Below are 18972 nucleotides of genomic sequence, written 5' to 3'. Positions count from 1 at the left end.
GGCCACCTACAAACTTTGGGGAGAAGAGAACATCAAAACATCCATGTTTGTTATATATTAGTGAGCATTTCAATCCTACTAAATCTTCTTTTCAGAATAGTGGATAGTAAGAATTCTATCTGAATTAGAAAGCAAGATGATTGTTTGTTGGGTTCCACATCCAAGAAATTAAACATAGCTAGCTTGTATGTAGCATGTATTTCACATGACTGTGAAAATCATATCTGTTTCCCTTACAGACTATCCAAACCTAAACTGCTTAATGAGCATAAAGCTTTACTTTTATAGATCAAAGACTACATCGGCGCATTAAATATAATTGTCAACTTTCCCCCCAAATAATCCACACTTCAACATTCCACTGGTCATTAAATCAGATTAGAACACTACTCCATTATGCCCACAAATCTGAGGCTGTGAAGAATGTGCTGTGTGCAAGAACCACCTGGATTCAAACTGAGGTGTATCCAGAGGCAGCTTTTAAAGACTCCTCCCCAAATCTGCTAAGAACCTCTTCCAGTTAGGGAGACTGGATACTGAGCCAGATGAACCACAATTCTTTAAGCAATCCCAATGTCAACTATGAAGACCCCAAGAGGCAAATCTCTCAGGGAATCCAGGAGAGGCAGGGAGAAGATATTCCCCCCTTCGAGGGTGCATGGATGGATTTGATCAATTACACCACACTTGCCACTAAGTAATCGGGAATAGCACATATACTCTATTCATAGTTACAGTAGAAACCAGGCTGCGAGAAGAGGGTGTAGCTTAGATACATTTGGCAGCGGAGAAACCAGGTTGAGGAAAGCCAAGCCAAGTCATCTGGAGTTTATCCTTATCCAACGTGTCCTCCACCAGACCTCTACGGTAACCTTCCCCAACTTGGGACTCTCCATATATGCCAGACTTCAACTCCCAGCTTCAGGGACGATCCTATTCTGACCAAAATTCCGGAAGACACCGGTTGAGGAAGGTTGCTTCATATAAATTGCCCCTTGGCTCCAACGGCAGGAATATTCTTCGAGAACCCACCGACCCGCCCACCCCCGCCCGTCCTTCTCTAGGGTCATTTTTTTTTTTAATGTCCCCGCCGTCCCTCTAACTAAAACTATTCCCGTTCCCGCTGCGAGGGGCCCAGGAGCGGGGTGGTGGTGTCGAAGCTATTCTTCGGGGCTGGCGGGACGGAGCCTCCTGTTCCCCCTCCCCGAAAGGCGCGGGTTGGCCCCGAACACCCTTGCCCGTCGGCTGGAAGAAGCCGCTCGTGCCAGCCGGCTTCTTAAGCAACAAGCAGAGAGAAGGAGAAGGGGAGTCACCTTGACCGCCATGCTGCGCTCGGGAAAGCGGATGGAGGAGGTGGAGGAGGAGGAGAGGAGGAGGAGGAGGAGCCTCTCGACGGCGCTGTCAAGCAGCGGGGTGCGCCGCCGTCGCCGGCCTACTCCAGCCGACCCTCTGCGAAGGAGGCGCCTCAGCTTAAGTTCGGGCTCCGAGCTTGTCCCGGGGTGACCCCGGCTTTGGCACTCCGTCGCCTGAACGGGCTTGGTTCTAGAATGCCGGGCGTCCTGGACACTCCGCGTTCTAACAAGCCGGCCCTTAGTGGGGCCGGCGGGGAGCGAAAAGCCAACGTCCCCTTGCGCTACGTTTGCTCCGCGTTCCCAAAACGCCGAGGCCCCTCGGCTTTAGCAAGTCGATTAGCCTCCCGAGTGCCACCTGGGCGCGGAGAGGGCGTTGTCACTCCAGTTGCATGTGGAATGCAGTGGGAATGCCGAGCCCTCATGAGTCCTTCATCGGCGAAGAAGGACTCAGATGGTTGGGGGCGATAGGCTGACTCTGTAAACCGCTTAGAGAGGGCTGTAAAGCACTGTGAAGAGGTATATAAGTCTAAATGTTATTGCTATTCTGCTCCCCCCCCCTTCATTGCTGATAAGAGGTGGGGGGAATCAGCTTCGCTTTATGTAATGTGGCTTTCTTCGAAGACGTGCTGGTAAAACCCACATGATCTTGTGTGGATTAATGCAGTTGTGCCAGGGTTATCATTGGGATCTGAAGTTTAAAATGCTCACTGTAGAAGAACTATTGAAATTGTTTCCACACTTGTACCCAACTATAAAAAGGTCACATTCAAGGGCAACACTACTACATTTAGAAGGTTAAAGGTCACGTCAGTTCAGAAAAGCTAAAGTGTGGCGGTCCCGCTCCATAAAATCAAAATTTGCCTCTCTTGAAAAATAATACAGTTCTATCAAAATAATCATGAAAAGTGGTAGCAGCAGCAGCAGCAAATGTGTTAGTTTTTATTTTTAATATGGTAAATATTAAATATAACTTGTATAAACAAAAGTTCTTTTAGGCTCCTCCATCATTTTTAAAAGTACAGAAGGTCCTGAGAGAAAAAAATTAAGAAACACTGATCTAAGGTATCAATCAGGGGCTCATCCCCTACCTGGAATCTAGCAAACCTTTGCAGAGGTTTAGATAGTTCTGGACTAATAGAGACCAGTAGTTAAAATATCTCATTTCCATTGTTCCCTTGCTTGGGAGGGATTCAAACTCTCAAACCAAGGCTTTTGAGTCATAGATGCTTTTCCCACCTGCATTTAACTATGGTACAAATATCGCCAACATCTTTATTCTCTCATGTCCCAATGATGTATGTATGTATGTATGTATGTATGTATGTATGTATGTATGTATGTACTATGTATGTATGTGTTTGTATGTTTGTTTATAAAATGTATTAACCACCCATCTTACCTCAAGGTAACTCTGGGCAGCTTACATTCATAAAAACTGTACAAAGATAAAAGCACAAATAAAATACTACACACAGCCAAATACAGCAATCTATTGTTAATCAACCCCACTTGTGATTCCACTCTGATGTTGCCCTATTGGAGTCTGAAGTTAACTGGCAGAGCCAGGTCTTTGAAGGTGTTGCCTTCATTTCATCATCAACTTGTGTATAAGATAGCCTTAAGCAGTCCTTAGTTGTGATTTCCCTTTAGACCAGCAGTAATCAGTGCCAGTTTTGGGGAATATCAATTCTGATACCATTCATGCTGTCAGTAAGCCAGTCACATGACCCACAAGACACAAGGTCCATCAGTTTCTGTTGGCTACCTCAGGCTGATGTAGCATGCCTCGTCCCCTTTCATCCCCAGGTGTTTTCTTCCAATGCGGTTCCATTTTTCTCCTCCGGATGCAAAGAACTGCAAGGAGCTAAGTTTTGAACGAGTCACGCTCTCTTGGAAACTTGTGACAATGGTTTTATGAAAGCCTCAACTTCTGCAAACACACTGAACAGCTGTTTGGTGGGCTTGCCCATACAAATGTTTATTTGTTTAAAAAAACTTTAGAAAGCCGGCAACCTGGTGAATCTGCTGGATAGTTCAGTTGACTTGCTGATGAGCGCAGTTTTGAGAGAACTGCACTTTCATGCTGTTGAAAAGGTGTGGGGAGGCTGGGAATTAGAACCTAGCTAGCCTGCTTTCTCCTGCTTTACCATCCAAGTCTTCTCATCCGTTCTGCAAACTCTCTGAAGAGCTGTTCACTGGGCTTGTTGGGGTTCTCGCACATCAAAAGTAACAATTTGATAGTCATTAGCAAAATAAGGAAAAAACAGGAGCAGCATTTCTTGCCCGAAGAATAATTTCCAGCCTTTTGCATGGAAAAAGTGGGAGAAAGAAGTACAGGAAACTTGAATGCTAATTGTTACACAGCGGACACCATTTTTTTTCTCATAATTTCATAGCTTCATAGGTTTGCTACATTAAATCTATCTGATCTTTGTGTTCTGGGAAATATATTGTTACTACATTTTGCGTTCAGCCAATTACAGTAATCTAGCAACCTTTTAATGCAAACTTTACTTTGCGTTTTCTTGACCCAGGCTATAGCAAACTAACTCTTTTGTCGTGCCATTGACTGCTTTAGCACTGAAACCAAATTGTTGTCCCAAATGACCATATGGTGCAAGTAAACAACCAACTAGCACACCTAATAGGACAGATTCAGCAATTGTCAGGTTCTATACAACTTCCTGTGACTATGTTGCTTTGATCCTGGAATTCCTTGCCAAATATAACTTCTGATGCTCTAAAGGTCCTTATTACTCTATGACAGGGCTGTCAAACTCGCAGGCTGTGGGCTGGATGCGTCATGTGCTGGCCGCGCCCACGCCCAGTTTAGCGAAGGGAAAAGTCGTGATACATCATGTGACCCTGCCATGACGTGAGTTTGACACCCCTGCTCTATGAGATATATTCCTGACAATATCAGTTTTCTGAATTTTATTACTAACATTGGTACTGTGTTTGTAAACTTTAATGCTTTATTTTAACTCAATCTTAGAGAAAGTCTCAATTTTATATAAAATTTTTAGTATCTCTAGTTACAAATACCCAGGTTTCTAAAATAGCATACATCTGTCAAGTGCTCGTATCTTCTTCGTTATCGAAGCTCATTAATTCTGCTAGATCATTGGAGAGTAAGTAGGTGATGAATGGAAAGTTCTGAACTGTACAAAAATAAGATCAATCATAGTTTGCTGCTTTCAGATCTTCAATCCCTAAGGACTGGAGATTTTTACAATTTTAAAATATATTTACATAATTTTAAATAAATACATATTTTCAATCAACAGTGTTATATGGAGAAAACAAGAAAAGTTGAACCAAGAAATCAGTAATTTGAGAATGTTATCTAGCACAGGGGTCACCAACCTTTCGGACCTCAGGGATCACTAAATTCATAATTTTAAATCCTGCGGACCACTAATATGATCTGCCTAATGACCGGCTGGGTGGGTGTGGCTAGGTGATCATGTAACTGGGTGGGTGTGGCCAACTCCTCGCCTCCCCGCCCAAGCTCCTTAGGGCCCCAACAGGAAGCAGTTGTTGGAGCTAAGCAGCCACCATGAGTTGGCAAAACAGCTCAGTTCAAATTGGATCTGACCAAGAAGGAGGCTCAGCAGAAGCACCTCACTGAAGATTATGAGCATAGGCTTTCCAAGCAGAGGGAAGACCTGTGGGAGTGCAAGGCCAGGTACCGGCGCCTGGAGGCTTAGCGGGCTGAGATGGTCAGCCAGTTCAAGGCCATGATGCAGTCCCACTGGAACAAGGCCCTCCAGCTCTTCGCCACAAGCGGCACTTCCCTCCAACCTTTGCCCAAAGCCCCGCACCAGGAGGCCGAAGCAGACCCCAAGTCAGAATTTCTGCCCGCCTCCGACCTACACAAAAAGACCTCGAAGGGGGAGAGACTGTTGCAGCAACACAAGCGTTCATTGCACGTATCTGGCCCAGGGATCATAGTTAGGGGACCCCTGATTTAGTGCAATATTAAAAATGCAAATAATTTTTCTGCGGACCACCAAAATTTTCTTGTGGACCACCAGTGGTCCACGGACCCCCAGTTGGTGACTGCAGATCTAGCATATTTGAAAGCAAGATTTGATATGTTACCAAATTAAATTCTACAAGGCAGATTGAGAATATTCCATATATTTTTTAAAAAATCTACCCCTGTGAAGCAGGAGCAATTAAAAATGAAATCTGTGTGCTTTTGTATCGTAATTTGTATAGAGATAGTTTTAAGTACTGTGCACCAGTTCAGTTGGCCATTGTTCATACTTATTTTGTTCTTTCATATTTTATCAGATAAAGATGAGCACATTAATCACAACATGATGAAAGTTTGTGTTATAGTCCATAATGTCAGAGAGAACAATGGCTAATGCTATGATAGTGCACATTAGTAGATTATATGTTAATTTTTTAAATAAGAGTTTATTAATTAGTAGACGAGTTGTTTTTAGTTTATTAAAAACTAGATGGCTAGCTTTTGACTGTAATAATAATTGATTTGAACTGTACATACTCATGGGTATAACAGGAATTATTTTCAGAATTTATCGTAATAGGCAGAATAATGGTGCAGATGAGACAATGAGCTCTGGTGCTGCAGTGGTTAGAATGCAGAATTGCAGACAAACTCTGCCCACAGCCTGGAGTTTGATACTGATAGGGCTCAAGATTGACTCAAACTTCCATCCTTCTGAACTTGGTAAAATGAGGACCCAGATTGTTGAGGGCGATATGCTGACATTGTAAACCGCCCAGAGAGTGCTGTAAAGCACTATGGCGTTATATATAAGTCTACATGCTAGTGCTAGTGCTATATAGCCCTGCTTGGAATGAGAATTCAAAGGATTGAGGGATGAAATTACTTTCTGGGGAAGAACTATAGATCCTTGCTTCAAATTTCAACATGGATCTGAGAGACAAAAAAAAACAACAATCCTGCCTTGAAGTCTGGAGAAATTCTGACAATGAGCATCCAACCTTTTCTAATCTCTGGCACTTAATCCATTCCTACTCAATAAGCAGTCTTCTTTAATAGCCATTAAATCATGAAAGTTGTACAAAACAAATCATGTATTCTATGTTAGGAAGATCAGCTTAACTATTTTTCTGTGAACACTGTAATTGTTAGACTGAACATATTCTTAACAATTAAGACTTTCTACGGTTTGTAAAAGCACACAATTCCTTTATTTTGCATGTCCTTTTACAGTACTTTGCCTGAGAGATGATTAGGCCTCACATCCTGACCTTCTATAGCTCTTCAGCCAGTAGAACTTGGCTGTAGCAATATGATTAATTTTGAATATATTGGGAGGAATAGTATCAAAGCAGTCTGTGTATCATTTAAAAAATACTGAAAAAACATATTCTAAATTCTGTTCTATGTGTATTTAAAGCCTCTAAATTATAGTCACGTTTAAGTAAACATTTATACAGTAATGAAATTTAAATACAGAATTAGCATAATGTTATACCTTCAACTGCATTTCCCAATTTACTTCCCATTATTGCTCACTTGTATCTTTTTCATTAAAAAGCTATGCATTCCATATTCATAAATTTGTTACTGAAATATTCACATCATTATATCTCCATTTGTTATTTCTTCTTGAATTCTGTTACTTGTGATTGGCATATTATCCTACAACATCAGATGTCTTTATTACACTGGATTGGAAATTCAGTATGAAGGTGAAGTTTAAGTCACTTCAACTGTTTAATATGCACATTAAACACTAATTTCAGCCATATCAAAATGATCCTATCTCTATGATACTCTTGTTCCAGAGCCAAAATAACTGAACTAGAGCAAGTATAGTAATTGGAGAATCTGACTGGTTGGCTTAAGTATGTTGCCATTGTATGCAAAGGGATGTGAATGATTGGAGATCTCTGACCTTTAACTTCGACTGACCAGGTAACCCTCGATTTACAATAATTCATTTAGTGACCATTCAAAGTTACAACAGCACTGTGTAAAGTGACTTATGACTATTTTTCGCACTTACGACCATTGCAGCATCCCCATGGTCATGTGATGAAAATTCAGACACTTGGCAGCTGACTCATATTTATGATGATTGCAGTGTCCTGTGGTTATGCGATCACCTTCTGACAAGCGAAGTCCAATGGGAAGCCAGGTTCACTTAACAGCCATGTTACTAACAGAACAAATGCAGTGATTCACTTAACCACTGGGGCAAGAAAGGTAATAAAATCTCACTTTACAACTGTCTTGCTTAGCAGTTGAAATTTTGGGCTCACTTGTGATAAGTCCAGGACTACCTGTATAAAAGACTTGTGCTGAAGGAACTTATCATTACACTATAGTTTGTAATGACGTGAGAGTTTTCATATCTCTATTAAGCTATATATAAGCAGGAATGATCAGGTTTGAATAACATTATTAGGCTTAACTAAACAAATTAAAATATGGTGACCATGGTTCTACTACTTACCAGAGTAAGGTGAGGGGACAAATTAAAACTACATGTGCCTGTCTTATACCCTCTGAATACCGTTGTATTAAACGATCTTAACATCATTCTTTATTCATCCACTACCAGCCAATCACCACTATCAAAGTCAGATGTAATCCAACCATCTCCACAGGAACCAGGCACCATGATTTGGCCCTTTCCATGTTCTGTTCTTTTGTGTGTATGTGTGTGAGAAAGGAGATTTTATTCCCAAAAGCAAAAATGTTTTTTGTGGGGTAGGCTACACAGATATGGGGTCCAGAAACTTTGTTTTACGGGGGATTGATCCTTGGTGTGGGTTTGGGAGATGTGAATTGTGTACGTGCTGGTTCTAATGTGTGACTCTGTCAGAAGATAATTGTCCTTCCTGTGCAGATTGAAATGCTCCTACCCTGGGCTTTGATCCTGAGGTGCATGTTAGGATGTTGCCCTGAGGATGTGAGAAGTTCAGAAAGGAAGATTGTCCTCAGATATGCAGATTCCTTGTGTGGGATTCTATTAAAGTTATGTACTGGGATTACTTGAGCCACATCCTATGCTCCATTTTACTTATTAAATTTACATACCATCCATTTCACCAAGAGGTAAATGTAGGTGGCTTACAACAAGATAAAACATTAAATATTTAATAATATTTTTAGATAAATTTTAACATTGATACTTATTAACCAATATGGCAAGGATGAGAACAAGGTGCACATAGGGTGAAGATGGAATCTTTTCTCAATCAATTATTAACCACTTCCAGAATGGTTACAGATCCAGCCCCTGAGCCTTGAGTTTAACACCCTGATCTAGTGGGATTGCATTAAACTGATGACCTTCTGGTATGATGACTCTTCAACATACAAGCCATTGATCCATGATGCCCTACAGCAGTGGTTCTCAACCTTCCTAATGCCGCGACCCTTTAATACAGTTCGTCATGTTGTGGTAACCCCCAACCATAAAATTATTCCTAAGACCATTGAAAATATGTGTTTTCCGATGGTCTTAGGCGACCCCTGTGAAAGGGTCGTTCGACCCCCAAAGGGGTCCCGACCCACAGGTTGAGAACCACTGCCCTACAGGATTACAGCTTGTTCTCCCTGCTATTCAACACATGTTGATAAAAATGCTAGGATAAGTCATTCCAAGCTTTGAACAAGGACTATAAACAAGTTGGTGCAGACACTTCTACTGCTCCTTATCATCTAAGTCTAAACCAGTAGGTACTACCCTTGAGTTTTCCTGGAAGGAGACGACACTGAAATTAAGACCTCTATGAGATTCTGTTTTCAAACAGTGGACTTTCAGCAACAAAGATAACAGAATAATAGAATAACAGAATTGGAATGGACTTTGAAGGTCTTCTAGTCCAATCCATTGCTCACGCAGAAAATCCTACATCATTTCAGACAAATGGTTGTCCAATCACTTAAAAACTTCCAGTGTTGGATAGCATAATTGCTAGACAATGAAGTACATTTCTTCAGAAGTTTTGTTTAGCCCCAATTTACTCTGCTTTTAGAAAATCTGTAGAAATGCATCTCTTTATATATCAAATATTCTGACTGTACATTAAATGGAACTAAGTCAGATATTGAGCCCAATGCCAGAAGGTCCAAAATAATGTAAAGAAAATGTCTTAGACTTTACCAGTTAACCAGCCCTGGCAAGTTTCCAACAAGTTGATTCTCTTCCACTTCCAAACATCTGAGAATGGCAAATAAATCTTTCTCTTCTCTCTTGCCATGTAGAGAGTAGTTTAGCATTTTCTGTTTGTCTGCTGTGCTCTTAGCTCAAGATGAGGTTTGGATGGTTTGTTCCTTTCTACTGGAATTCCTTGCTACTCTGGGTATTGGAATTAGTCTCCTGCTCTCCTACTATATCTACCAACTCTTGGAGATCCCTTCCTCCACCAAGGGTAAGTCCAGAGAAGTTTGTCCAGATGAGCTTGTTTCTACCACCCTTTATTATCAGTAGCTACTAGTAGGTTTGACTGTTTCATTGGCTGACTGATTTTGGGGCTATTCCTGCATGGGGGTCAGCAATTGATTCTTCTTTGCACTGCTGTTCTCCACTTGTCTCAGCTTTTTGGATAACCAAGTTACGCTCTTCTCTCAACTTCTCATGAAGCTTTCTCTGCTTTGGTGACCTTCAGTTCTTTGGCACTGCTTCAAGCTAAATTATCCACCATGTGTCTCAGATGCTCCTTCAATGCTCTGCTGTAGATTTCTGTGGGAAGGAGATTTGTCCTCCCTGAACACTACAATATAAATCTATGCATATCTTCCTTTGGATCTCTGACTCCCTGGAATCCTCTTTTTCAAACCGTTTTCCAAATCTTCACACATCAGTACTATACCACCATTTCCTGACTATAAGAGAGTCAGCCTTTAAAGACTTTCTGTCTTAGGTATGCTGGCCTGTGTGCAACCCGAGACCACGTGCTTTTGTGCAGAACTGCACAGGTATTTCCAGTTGGAAATGTTGACATAAATTTAGTCCTTATGAAATGCCTGCGGCCATGATTTTGCAACTACAGTATTTTTCCACTTCTCATCCTATATTAACCTCAACTATTGACACTTTGGGGGCAGGGAATCACTTTTTCTTTTTTTACTTTATAAACAAGCAGTTTTCAACAGCAAAATCCACTATATGAGTTTGAGGATACGATTTTTCAGGAGAACATTGTTAATATTTTCTCCTTGGGACAGGAGGAAGAAGATTTATACTGTCTTTTGACAATAAAACTGTTGGTCATTTTGGATTTTTTCAGAAATGCACCTTTTGTTCCAACGTCTTTGGTAGCCTTTCATCAGAGATTTTAGAGACATAAAATCTTATCTCTTCTTGTCATATTTGCTAATGTCTTAAGCCTTTAACCAGGGAACCAATTGGACTGGTACATCCGCTGATTTCCCTGAACTTATGGTAGTATAACATCTAAAAAAACAAACAAACAAAACTATCTAGATCTTGTACATACAAATGTATAGCTGTGATTGTCACCTTCAAAAAAGGCCTGCTTTTTCTCTCTCTCCACTAATCCTTCCAGAAAATTTATTGTTCTCTTTTCTCACAGAAGTGTAATAGAAGCATGAGGGAAATGGATCGCTTTTCATTCAGGAACCTGCCAAATTGCAGCACATTACTTAAAAAAAAAAAAACCAAACAAACACCATTTATGTTAAAGAAAATATATTTGCATTCTATGAAGCTGACTGTGACCCAAGAATCTGTTAAGGGTTAAGCTGCTCAGGGTTGCCTGAACCACGAGATAGGCATCAAATAAAATTGATAAATAAAAAAAATAAAAAAGTTACATTCTGGTGCCTGTCTGAGTTTGCAAGGAAACCAGGATGACTAGATAGCAAAGGTTTGCAAGCCTTAAATTCTAATTGAATTCTAATTCCTGCACTGGATTCTTACAATTTCATGGCTGGCTGATACTTGCTTAAAAAGATCCTTGAAGTTAGCTCTCAACTGTTACAAAATTAGCATCTTTGCCCAAATCAGGATTAGCCTCACTCAAAGGTTACCTACTTTGCAGCTTCCTCAGTCTTATACAGCAATTAGGTTTATCACAAATCCTATCCAAACCTGATCTCTTGAGAAAATCTTCTTATCTCAGGGAGTTCTAGAGCTTACTTTGATTAATGAAAGCAGTAAATTTGGCTCTTCCTCCTCATTTCTCCGCAAAAACATTTCTGTCCACCATTGAATTTCATATAGCAATTGATTATGTTCATTCATTTTGGCTGCCTTGTGCTCCATTTCCCACCAAATTTATTGGGGTTACTAAATGATGGTTGAGAGTTATCACTGCAGTTTTCTGTACCCACACCATAATCGCAACAAGGATTTCAAGTCATTCAATTACAGTGTGTGTGTGGGGGGGACTTTTTGGACAAGAGATTTTAATCTAATTGCACACAAAAAAGGAACAAGGTCTGTAAATTTGTTGAGATTTTTGTATGTATTTGGCAACAAAGCAAACACTTGATATCGAGAGGGTTATAGGAATTACAGTGGTAACTGCTGTGGTAGCAGCTGCAGAATAAGCTTGTGCTCCCACAGTGGGTGACTCACCTCTTATGGAGTTAGCTGATTTTATCTGCTTTTGGGTTAATAGATCCATGGTCTGAGCTAGTTGGTTCACTTTGATAGCTTTCTGAGTCTAATATTGATGCTTACAACTTAATCAACGGTTAATAATAGTTCCCAGGAAGTTGGTAGCCATTATTCACATTGTAAAGTAATATTTGAATAGTAATGGAAGATAAGGACTATCAAAATAACAGGGTCATTAAGACTTTGACACAATTTCACTGACATTTGACTCAGCATGACTTGCCTAGGCTCTAGGTTCATATACTGTATATTCAGTTTAAGGCTCTCTGACATTTGGCATCGTTAGATAAGAATCTTTATTACATAGTAAAAAGAAGTCACTAAAACAGTGATGACTAACCTTTTTGCCATCGCGTGCCAAAAATGGGGGGAGCATGGGGGGGGTCATGTGTGCACGTGCCCAGCCATAATTCAATGCGCCCCACCCCCTGCGCATGCACACATGACCCCCCCCACTCTCCTCACTTTTGGCACGTGATGGCACGGTGGGCCAGGTAGGCCCGTTTTTTCGCCCTCCCCAGGCTCCAAGAAAGCCTCTGGAGCCTGGGGAGGGCGAAAACCGTTCCCCCCCCCCCCGAGGCCCTCCAGAGGCCGGAAATGGCCTGTTTCCGAACTTCCGGTGGGACAGCCCTGAAAATCAGCTGGCTGGTGCACACATGCACACCGGAGCTGAGCTAGGGCAACGCTCGCGTACCCACAGATATGGCTCCGTGTGCCACATGTGGCACACATGCCATAGGTTCGCCATCATGGCACTAAAACAATTGGTTGTTTTCTATGGACATGGAAGTTTAATTCCGGCATTTGTTTTTCTTGCCCTTGCACAGTTTATCAAACTATTCGCTCTATGCTTGTTAGCCTCAAAGCTGGGTGACTATGGATTGCTGTCATAATTCACATCTCCCATCTGAGGAGTTCTGGATGTTGACACCTGCAACTGGGCATCTTCAGTCAGCACCTGGTGAAACATATATTTTACTCTTCACACGTGCAGGAGTGTGAGCCACTAAAATATGAGTCAACTGTTCCAAAAACTTCACTTAATGGCGGAGGAAAACACAGCTGAGCATTATCAAGGGCAATACCTAGAGCAGGATTGTCAAACTTGCGGCCCGTGGACCAGGTGCATCACACACTGGCCAGGCCTATGGCTGGTTTATCTAAGGGGGGAAAAGTCACAATACGTCATGTGACGTTGCCATGACGCTGCAAGTTTGACACCCCTGACGTAGAGCTACAATCCCTTACCAGTTAATATCTCATTACAGGTAGCCCTCAACTTATGACAATTAAAATTTGGGGCCTAAAATTTCTGTTGCTAAGTGAGACATTTGTTAAATGAGTTTTGCCCCATTTTACAACCTCTCTTGCCACAGTTGTTAAATGAATCACTGCAGTTGTTAAATTAGTAACATGGTTGTTAAGTGAATCTGGCTTCCCCATTGATTTTGCTCGGCAAAAGGTCACAAAAGGGGATCACATGACTTCAAGACAATGCAATCATTATAAATATGAATCAGTTGCCAAACATCTGAATTTTGATCATGTGACCATTGGGATGCTGCAATGATTTTGTGTGTGTGTGTGTGTGTGTGTGTGTGCAATGATTGTAAATGTGAAAAACGGTTACTTTTTTCAGTGCTGTTTTAACTTCAATCACTAAATGAACTGTTGTAAGTCAAAGGTAAAAGTACAGGTAAAAGCATCTAGATGCCAAAAAATACGAAAAAGTCAATGATGCCACTAAAGACAGGAAGATAACAACGTTGGTGAGCAATAGATGCCAGCAACTATCCAACACTTCAAAGAACTCCAAAATCTCAATTTCTCGCTTAGCCATAGTTTGTACCAGAAACATCACCATGATTGGTTTCTGTTTCAGAAAGGGATTCTGTGCAATCTAGCAGAACAAGTTGGGGCTATATAATGAGCTTGTCCCCCAGGATGAAGAGAGCTGAGGCAGAATCCTGCTTGTGAAGCCAAGTGCCTCTTGAGCAACTATTAAGCAATCAGTTAAGTTAAATAACCCAGGGGAAATCAGGGCCACTCTGAGTGTACATAAATATCAGTGGTGAAATCCATTTTTTTTTAACTACTGATTCTGTGGGTGTGGCTTGGTGGGCGTGGCTGGAAAAGGATACTGCAAAATCCCCATTCCCTCCCCACTCCTGGGGAAAAGATATTGCAAAATCTCCATTCCCACCCCACTCCAGGGGAAGGATATTGCAAAATCTCCATTCCCACCCCACACCAGGGAAGGATATTGCAAAATCTCCATTCCCACCCCACTCCAGGGGAAGGATATTGCAAAATCTCCATTCCCACCCCACACCAGGGAAGGATATTGCAAAATCTCCATTCCCACCCCACTCCAGGGGAAGGATATTGCAAAATCTCCATTCCCACCCCACTCTGGGCCAGTCGGAGGTGGCATTTGCTGGTTCTCCAAACTGCTCAAAATTTCTGCTACCGGTTCTCCAGAACCTGTCAGAACCTGCTGGATTTCACCCCTGATAAATATATATGCATGCACATACATAGAATTCCTTCTTTTTGCAATCTGTGTTACCGTATTTATAGATATATAAATTTATATTTAAATAAAAACAAGTCCAGTTTGCCTACTGGGGGAGAAAAAAGCACCTTTGGGACCTGGATGACTGAGAATCTCCATAGAGATTTACCGTATTTATAACACATCCAAACTTTACGGTATAATAATATAAGAAGGTGTCACTACTATTGAAGCAGAATGAGAAGTACGAAAAATGACAAGTTCTGGCGCTGGAAATTTCCTCGGAAAAAGACTGGTTGAAAGATCGAATTGGGCGGGGCTATCCCGAAGCGCTATCCCTTTTCTGAAGGGAAAGGCCAGCAATAATGGAGAGGAGAGGGGAGGGATGTCCAAACTGCGCATGCGTATGGGGGGGAAAAAACCCCGCGGTCGTCGCTCCGGTCCCTTTAGCGCCGAACGAGCGGAAGGGCAATTCTTTTCTCCCTCCCCCTCCCCCCCGAGCATGTCATTTCCGGCGTGTGGGCGCGCGGCTTGATTCGCTCAGTTTGGCTGGGTCTGTTGACTTCGCTGGCGCCGAGGCCGCCGCCGTTTGGGAAATGGCGGGTAAGGAAGGTCCCTCCGGGCGCAAAAACGGGGCGGGTTGGAGACCCGGGTCTCCGGTGTCCGCTCGGTGCACTCTCGGCGAGAGAGGTTTCCAAGCCAGAGTCTGGCAGGTGATGAGCGGGGAAGCCCACCCGGTTTCGACTCTTAACCTGCCGTCCCGGAAAGCTCTGCTGGGCGGGAAAGGGCTCTTTCTGCCGCGGGGAAAGGGAAGGAGAACCGTCCCCGCTGATGGAAACGGGGAGGGCTTGTCTTGTCCTCCAGTTCGTGGCTGTTTCTCAACTCGCTTTGAAGATCGTCAGTTCACAAACGATTCGGAGGAGAAAGGGGTGTGCTTGGTCTTTCAGGGTTATTCCCATGGAGTGGACCCGTGGTTGATTAGTACAGGTAGTCCTCGACTTACAACAGTTCATTTAGTGACCGAAGTTGCAACAGCAACTGGAAAAAAGAGACTTGGGACCGTTTTTCACAGTTAACAACCTTTGCAGTGTCCCTATGGTCACGTAATCAAAATTTGGACGCTTGGCAACTGGTTCATATTTATGATGGCCGCAGTGGCCCGGGGTCATGCAATCACCTTTTGCAACCCTCGGACAAGCAGAGTCAATGGGGAAGTCCGATTCACTTACCAAGGCTTTAACAACGGCAGTGATTCAGTGAACAAAGGTGACCAGAAAAGTTGTAAAATGGGGCAAAACTCACTTAACAAAATTTCTCATTTAACGAGAAATTTTTGGCTCAATTGTAGTTATAAGTCAAGGACTACCTGTAATGAGGTTGCACGGTTAATGTAAAGCATTAAACTCTTCAGCTCATCAATCCCCTCATGAAGTTTCAGATTGTTCGTCGACCTCCATGTATTCATAATGTGAAAATAATTTAGCAAATATTACTTCAATAGCCCTATGAATAATTATAACATCAACCCCTTAGATTGTTTCCCTTGGAGATTGATGTCAACCACTTTGGATAAACCTGGTGTAAACTACTGAATATTATAGGCCAGGTGTGGGTTCTACTTACCTTTACTACCGGTTCGCAGCGGGGCCACGCACTCTTCTGCGCAAGCGCAGAAGCTTCTGCGTTTTGATTACGTCAGGGTTGGTAGGCAGAGCCTCCCACCGGTTTAACTACCGGTTCTATAGAACCGGTGCGAACCAGGGGCAACCCACCACTGTTATAGCCCCTACTTTTTAAGCTGTTGCAGAATAGTAGACTGAGCCAAAATGGGCAACCATGATGTGACTGTCACATCATTATCTTAAACAAAGAGGATTCCCCAAGTAAATAACCACTAAATGTGGGTATCATGTTTGAAAATATCGGAGCATATTACTCTAACACAGTTTTTCCCATACTGGTACTCTCACACCCCATTATGGCAATTGGCAGTTTAATACATCTGAATTTCATTAAGTTGAAGAACAAAACAAGTATTTGACAACAAATATATCTCAGCGCCTCAGTGTAACTTGGGAAACTCCTGTTCCTCAAAAACCCTGTAATTCTCCTGCTTATGTTCTTTGAAACTTATTATATTATAAACTCTATTCTAGCATTAGGCATAAGTTTTTGTCTCTTTTTGGAAACGAAAAGCTTATAGAATCTGCAATAATTATAAGATACGTGCTTTTACATATTTATAGATATTTTAGATTTTAGAACAGAAAACTAGTCCTTCTAGGGTGGTGATCTCTGAGTGTTGCAAAGTCCCTGCAGCCAGGAATTGATGAGTGACGGGGACATTGGGATATAACACTGACACTGACTTTTCACCTCTACCTTGTTTCTGTCTTCATTCTCACAGGGAGGAAGAAAATGTTGAAAAAAACCACTGAGATTGAAGCTAAAAATATAATTTGCAGTGACACAGATCTTTCCAGATATTTTGAGTTGCTGCAGCATCTTGTCAGCTAGTCTCTATACCTGGTAGTCAGAATGGGAGTTGGAGGCCAAAGCCTCTGAGAAATCCACGGTGCAGAAAGTTGCTCTAAAACATAAGTAACTAACTTCTGGCATGGGTGAAGTTACAGCAAATGTCACAAACCTGAATAAGGCTACAAAATTCGATTTGTTCCAACACAAAGTCAAATGAATAGTGGTTCGTGTATCTTTTTATAAGTTTTCAAGGAGATGTTAGGTAGCGATATTTCTGGAATAGTAATTTCTATGCTGAGGACCAGAGAGCCTTTAAGGTTTTGTCTTAATTCATGCATTCTATGATTTAATTACTTTTTTAGGATGCCAGCCACTGTTGTAATAATTTGAACTAATATGTATAGGTTCTGGAGCAGTTCATGCCTCTTTTATTCATTAATTGTATGAAAGGAACATTGCATAATTATCAGAGAATAGAATTGCACTGCTCTCTTTTCTAATAGTTTTAAGTGCAATATTGGCCTTACTTCCTTTGAGTTTAGTGTATTAGATAGATGTCTTTACTAAATCTCAGAATAGCATCTGCTCATGTTACATAAGAACAAGATACAACAAACAAGATACATTACAACTAGAGGATATTATCACTTAAAAGTCTATATGGTCATAGATTGAGAGTCAGTATTATGCTTCAGTTTCTTAATTGCTACAAATGTTATTGTGTTAAAGCAGTGTTTCTTAACACTTAGGATCCCAAAAGAACTTTTGTTGGTATTGGTTATATTTATTGATATTTACCACATTAACTGTTAAAATTGACACATTCCTACAATATTTATTGAGTATCAAAATAAAGTATTAAACAAATTAACAAATACTTTTCATAAAAAACTATTTTAACAAATTAAAAATAGTAATGAGAAAAGTGCAACTGTTTTACATTTTTGCAAATGTAAAACAATATCTGACAAATAATTTTGAATTCGTAGACTCATAACATAGTCTTGGGGGTACTCTCGGGGAACCTAGGACCACACTCTAAGAAACACTGCTTTAAGGGATCATTCATAGGTGCAGTAGCTATTTTGTCAGTCCTTGAAAATAGATCCTATTCTCAGTCGCATAATATGTTATAGTGGTGAATAACTATTACCAGGTTGAGATTTGTTCAAGTACATTTATGTCAATTTTCTAGCCTAATATAGGATGAATTATAAATAAATCTGTTAGTGGAGTATATAAATAGTTAAGTCTTCAGGTGCCTGAGTTACTTTATTCCACTGGAATAAACCAGTAGTAGAACCGACTTGTGATTGCTGAGGTTGAAATTCTGAGTTAACTGGGCAAGATGAAGTCTTCAGAGTCTAGGCATAGGATTTCTAATAACTGAGGAAGACAATGTACTGTACTATATCTTCAATTTAACGGTCTTGTAATGAAAGTAATGAAAGGACAACTATCATTCTCCAACCTGAAATGCATAAGTAAAAGTATAGTCTCTCCCAATTTGTTGAGCTTCTAAAAGTACAATGCATCTGTAAGGAATCTGGAGAGGAAAACTGGGTCTTGCCCCTTGCTTTGTGGCAGTGATCCTCAGAATATGGTGTCCATTATTGCCAGAGTGGATAATTGCCAGCTTATGAAGCCAGATAAAGTTGAAGAATTTTCCTATAATTGTGATAAGACCTCTGAAGTTTCAATCTGTTCACAAATTGGATTTTGAGGAAGCGAACAAAGAATTACCCTAAATTTTCTATGGGGATGGATTGAGTGTATAACCAGACAAGTCCAATTCTATCTAGCCCTAATACTTGATGCACTTTTACCTCAGAGGCACTGAACTGCTATCAAAACAAAAGGCAACTGGACTATGTTTTTCCCCTTGAGGAAGAAGACATTTCACTTCTCATCCAAGAAGCTTCATCAGTTTTGGCCGGATTGGGGAGGAGAATGGAAGGATTAGTTTTGACATTAGTTCCTTCCTTCCATTACGCCCCCCCCCCCCCCAAATCATGCAGCTAGA

General features: G+C 41.3%; 2 protein-coding genes across 2 annotated transcripts in view; one reads left to right on the top strand and one right to left on the bottom strand.

The window, feature by feature from the left end:
• SLC25A12 (solute carrier family 25 member 12) overlaps positions 1-1350 on the bottom strand; it is a 55861-nt gene extending 54511 nt beyond the window's left edge. Inside the window, exon 1 of the mRNA XM_070936254.1 lies at positions 1314-1350. Coding sequence (XP_070792355.1) covers positions 1314-1325 — 12 coding nt within the window. The 5' untranslated portion in view covers positions 1326-1350. The remainder of the gene's footprint in view (positions 1-1313) is intronic.
• A 13642-nt stretch (positions 1351-14992) lies between these two features.
• HAT1 (histone acetyltransferase 1) overlaps positions 14993-18972 on the top strand; it is a 33171-nt gene continuing 29191 nt past the window's right edge. Inside the window, exon 1 of the mRNA XM_070956906.1 lies at positions 14993-15074. Coding sequence (XP_070813007.1) covers positions 15068-15074 — 7 coding nt within the window. The 5' untranslated portion in view covers positions 14993-15067. The remainder of the gene's footprint in view (positions 15075-18972) is intronic.

Source organism: Pituophis catenifer, unplaced genomic scaffold (genome assembly GCF_029215685.1).
Source record: "Pituophis catenifer annectens isolate HBS135680 unplaced genomic scaffold, rPitCat1.0.hap2 SCAF_1, whole genome shotgun sequence".
In the NCBI taxonomy this organism is placed as follows: domain Eukaryota; kingdom Metazoa; phylum Chordata; class Lepidosauria; order Squamata; family Colubridae; genus Pituophis; species Pituophis catenifer.
This window is presented reverse-complemented; position numbering and strand designations above follow the sequence as displayed.